The 4,369-nt window shown below is 51.6% G+C and overlaps 1 protein-coding gene across 1 annotated transcript; it reads right to left on the bottom strand.

Moving 5' to 3' along the window:
- Positions 1 to 219: 219 nt before the first annotated feature.
- Positions 220 to 2,827, bottom strand: LOC135972316 (uncharacterized). Its single transcript, XM_065549867.1, has 2 exons — positions 1,784 to 2,827; positions 220 to 789 (listed from the first exon to the last, which is right to left on the bottom strand). Exons 1-2 carry the CDS (start codon positions 2,358 to 2,360, stop codon positions 314 to 316), a joined length of 1,053 nt encoding a protein of 350 aa, XP_065405939.1. The 5' UTR covers positions 2,361 to 2,827; the 3' UTR covers positions 220 to 313.
- Between the last annotated feature and the right edge of the window lie 1,542 nt (positions 2,828 to 4,369).

The following is a 4,369-nucleotide window of genomic DNA, read 5'->3' as shown; positions in this document are numbered from 1 at the left end:
CCCCGCCACAAAGTCACAGAGCAACCCACCCACCCCCAACATTACATCAAAACAACCTCCCAGACTAACCGGGGTAACTAGTCACTGCATCACTGCACTGTGTATGTGCCCTGCTGCTGTGCCTGCCCCCGACTATGTACCCTGCCAAAGGAGACTGTCCTGTCCAATTACCAACCCCCTTTCCCCTCCTCCTCCAAAAGAACATGATTGAAACAGTAGTTAACAGAAACGAATTTTTTATTATCAACTACACATGGCATTGGGAGGTGAAACTTGGACGTGGGCTTCTGTCAGGCGGGAAGGAAAGAACTTTTCAAATTTTGGGAAATGAGAGCCTTCTGCTACTAGAGCTCTCTGCAGGGGTGGAGTGAGACTTAGCAGGGACTCTGCCGCCTCTCCTTCTTTGCACTTTGGGTGAGGTGGGTATGGGACTTGGTGGCGGGGGAGGGCGGTTACAGATGGACTGCAGCGGGGCTCTGTCCTCCTGCCTCCGTTCCTGCAGAACATCCACAAGGCGCCGGAGCGTGTCCGTTTGCTCCCTCAGTAGTCCAAGCAGCGTTTGAGTCGCCTGCTGGTCTTCCTGCCGCCACCTCTCCTCCCGATCCATGTTGGCTTGGTGCATTCGGGTCAAGTTCTCCCGCCACTGGGTCTGCTGTGCTGCCTGGGCTTGGGAACAGGCCATAAGCTCAGAGAACATGTCCTCCCGTGTCCTCTTCTTCCTACGCCTAATCCGCGCTAGCCTCTGGGAGTGTGATTCCAGGCTAGGTTGTGAGACAGTCGCAGACGGGGCTGTGGAAATGGGAAAAAGGGAGTGAATTCCTAAGAAAGATAAATGTAGTTGTGAACAAAGAACATAGTCTTTCTCTGTGAACAAGACCATGCACAGCACCTTTCACATGCGCACTCAGCACAAGGTCGAATTCTCGGCCTTCGCATTCAGTGCCTGGGGTCTTGCACAGCACATTTGAGAAGCGAGGCAGCACAACGGAATTTCTGTTGCAGGCAGACATGGTAAGCCGTACACTTGTGGCAGTTTAAAACTTTTATATTACCACTGGCCTCATTTCACATTTAAATCAATGTCAGTCCCTGCTGCCAGCAATCCGGCAAGCGGGAACTCTGCCCCTGTCCCACCCCCTCGCGGCTGTCCCCGGGAACGATCCCTTTTGGCTGCCCCTCTCCCGCCTCCACCGCGTGGCTGCAAACCAGCGGTTACAGTTCTGTAAAGGAACGGGAAAGCAGTCCCAACACTAACATTCCCCTACCTAATTAAAAGCAGGTCACCATGGCCGACATCACCCTGATGAGGATCTCCGAGAGCGACAAAGAGAGAATGCTCCGGGAAAGCCTCCAAAGACCAGGGCCGTATGCCGCCCTGCTGTGCAGAGCAATGATCCCGGAGTACTTGATAATCTCGTGGCGCGGCAACGTGTCGTACTTCGGAGGACCCAATAAGGCCGCTCTCCCCAAGAACCTCATGCAACGGCTTTCAAGTTACCTCCAGGAGAGCTTCATCGAGATGTCCCAGGAGGATTACTGCTCTATCCCCGGACACATAGACCGCATTTTACTGTAGCTGCAGTAGCAGGGAATAAACAGTAGAGCGGCTTGTGCAGGACAATCACTGAAAACCGGACATTGCTAGATTTCTTTTCAAAACTTGCACTGCCCCTTACTAAACCGTTAAGCGCCTAGGGCACACTAATCATGAACAACCCATTCTTTTAATTGTTAATATTCCTGTTTTGTTAAAAATAAATGTTTAGATGTTTACAACACTTACTGGCTGATCCTTCACCAGATTCTGTGTCCGGGGTAACGGCTGGGGACGCTTCGTAGGGGATCTCTGTAAGGGTGATGAAGAGATCCTGGCTGTCGGGGAAATCAGCGTTGTGAGAGCTGCCGACTGCCTCGCCCTCCTCATCTCCTTCCTCATCTTCCCCGTCCCCTAACATGTCCGAGGAACCGGCCGTGGACAGTATCCCATCCTCAGAGTCCACGGTCACTGGTGGGGTAGTGGTGGCGGCCGCACCGAGGATGGAATGCAGTGCCTCGTAGAAATGGGATGTCTGGGGATGGGATCCGGAGCGTCCGTTTGCCTCTTTGGTCTTCTGGTAGCCTTGTCTCAGCTCCTTGATTTTCACGCGGCACTGCGTTGCATCCCGGCTGTATCCTCTCTCTGCCATGTCTTTAGAGATCTTCTCGTAGATCTTTGCATTCCTTCTTTTGGATCGCAGCTCAGAAAGCACGGACTCATCGCCCCACACAGCGATGAGATCCAAGACTTCACGATCAGTCCATGCTGGGGCTCTCTTTCTATTCACAGACTGCACGGCCCTCACTGCTGGAGAGCTCTGCATCGTTGCCAGTGCTGCTGTGCTCGCCACGATGTCCAGACAGGAAATGAGATTCAAACTGGCCAGACAGGAAAAGGAATTCAAATTCAAATTTTCCCGGGGCTTTTCCTGTGTGGCTGGTCAGAGCATCCGAGCTCGCACTGCTGTCCAGAGCGTCAACAGAGTGGTGCACTGTGGGATAGCTCCCGGAGCTATTAGCGTCGATTTCCATCCACACCTAGCCTAATTCGACATGGCCATGTCGAATTTAGCGCTACTCCCCTCGTCGGGGAGGAGTACAGAAGTCGAATTAAAGAGACCTCTATGTCGAACTAAATAGCATCGCAGTGTGGACGGGTGCAGGGTTAATTCGATGTAACGGCGCTAACTTCGACATAAACGCCTAGTGTAGACCAGGCCTAAGGTGCCACAAGTACTCCTGTTCTTCTTTTTGCGGATACAGACTAACACGGCTGCTACTCTGAAATCTAATATTAATGAATGTACTCTGTGCCAGCACTGAAAACATCCCCTCCCTGCACTGCACAACAGGGATAGGCAGAGGCATATTTTATTAAACACTTTGTAACTAGCGTTCTGTTGTCTAGAGACAGAGGAAGGATGGCCCAGTGGTTAGGGTGCAAGCCTGGGACATGTAGGTTCAAGTCCTTCCTATGCCACAGACTTCCTGTATGACTTTGGGCAAGTCACTCTCTCTGCCTCAGTTACCTATCTGAAAAATGGGGATACATCACAGGGGTATTGTGAGGATAAATACATTAAAGATTGCACAGTGCTCAGATACAGCAGTGACAGGCCCAGTATAGGTAGAGTGCAGCTCAGTGTCTATCTGAGAGACCACTCCTCTCTCAAAAACAGGGGATCTGAAGCCACATCAGCTTACTAGAGACGGCAGATGTTTCCCGCAAGGGAACTTACACTGTGGAATTCCCACCTGCCGACAGTCTGAAATAACCTCAGTCTGGGGACCTTCAGGGTATTCTGCCAGACCTATCTCTTGTCCTCAGCTTTTAGGGAAGGAGAGGTACATTGAGGGTTGGAATTTGTGGTTGGGGTGGTTTTTGGTTTTGCTCTTTCCTGGTTTTGGAGAAGTTGCTGGGTTTACTTTTGTTTGTACACGTATTTGTATATTTAATATACGACAAAGCTACCTACAATGCTGGATAAACAGTGGGTTAGTGTATTTATTGTGTCAATCTATCTATCTAGTTTCTATAACATACTCATCACTACAGTATCTGACCACAAGATTTTCCTTTTTCTTAGGCTCTGGCTTTGCTAGAGAGCTTACAGTGGCCCAGCTGAACCCATGGAGCTAAGCTGCTGTAAGCTCTCTAGTGGAGCCGCTTTAAACTGAAGGGAGAGACCTTTCCCGCCAGCTTCATTAATCCACCCCCAACGAGCGCTGGTAGCTAGGTTGGTGGCTTATTCACACCCCTGAGCAACATAAGTTATACCGACGTAAGTGGTAGTGTAGCCACCCCCTCTCCCCACATACTGTAGTCTGACGTTTGTTAGCGTCTTGTTATCATTGTGGGGAAGCTACATCAACTAAGTGAGTTCTGCCTTCATTTTGTTCTGAAAGCAGCAGAGTGTGTGGTCTTTCTGATCTCTTCCCGGACATCTGCCGAGAACTGCTCTGTCTCCTTTGTTCCAGTGGAATGTGCCAGGCCTGGGCCTTTCCTTAGGTAACTTGGTCCAGCCCCAATGAGGGCTTTGAACGTACGCCCCATTTGATTATGTGGCAGCTTAGCTTCCCGTAGCAGGCTTCAGGCTGGGGCCAGCAGGCCTAATGGCCAGGCCATGGCCAAATCGTCTCTCCAAGTCTTGGGACAGCTCTTCTGGGCCATGCTGGGGCAGGGGCAGTGGGCAAGGCACAATTCATTGCCCCCCCTGGAGTCCTCCGGGATCTCTCAGGCGGTCAGGGGAAGGAGGGAAGTGTAGGGGGACCTGGGACCTCCCTCTCCACCTGGTCCCAGCCCAGGGCCCCTGGGGGGAAAGGCAAAGGATGG

The sequence above is a fragment of the Chrysemys picta genome, chromosome 6 (genome assembly GCF_011386835.1).
Source record: "Chrysemys picta bellii isolate R12L10 chromosome 6, ASM1138683v2, whole genome shotgun sequence".
Taxonomy (NCBI): Eukaryota; Metazoa; Chordata; order Testudines; family Emydidae; genus Chrysemys; species Chrysemys picta.
This window is presented reverse-complemented; position numbering and strand designations above follow the sequence as displayed.

Excerpts from the sequence above, each read along its gene's own strand:
- LOC135972316 (XM_065549867.1), bottom strand. The coding sequence starts at position 2,360 with ATGCAGAGCTCTCCAGCAGTGAGGGCCGTGCAGTCTGTGAATAGAAAG. Across the intron at positions 790-1,783 it reads ATCTGGTGAAGGATCAGCCA|CCCCGTCTGCGACTGTCTCA; the intron begins GTAAGTGTTGTA and ends CCATTTCCACAG.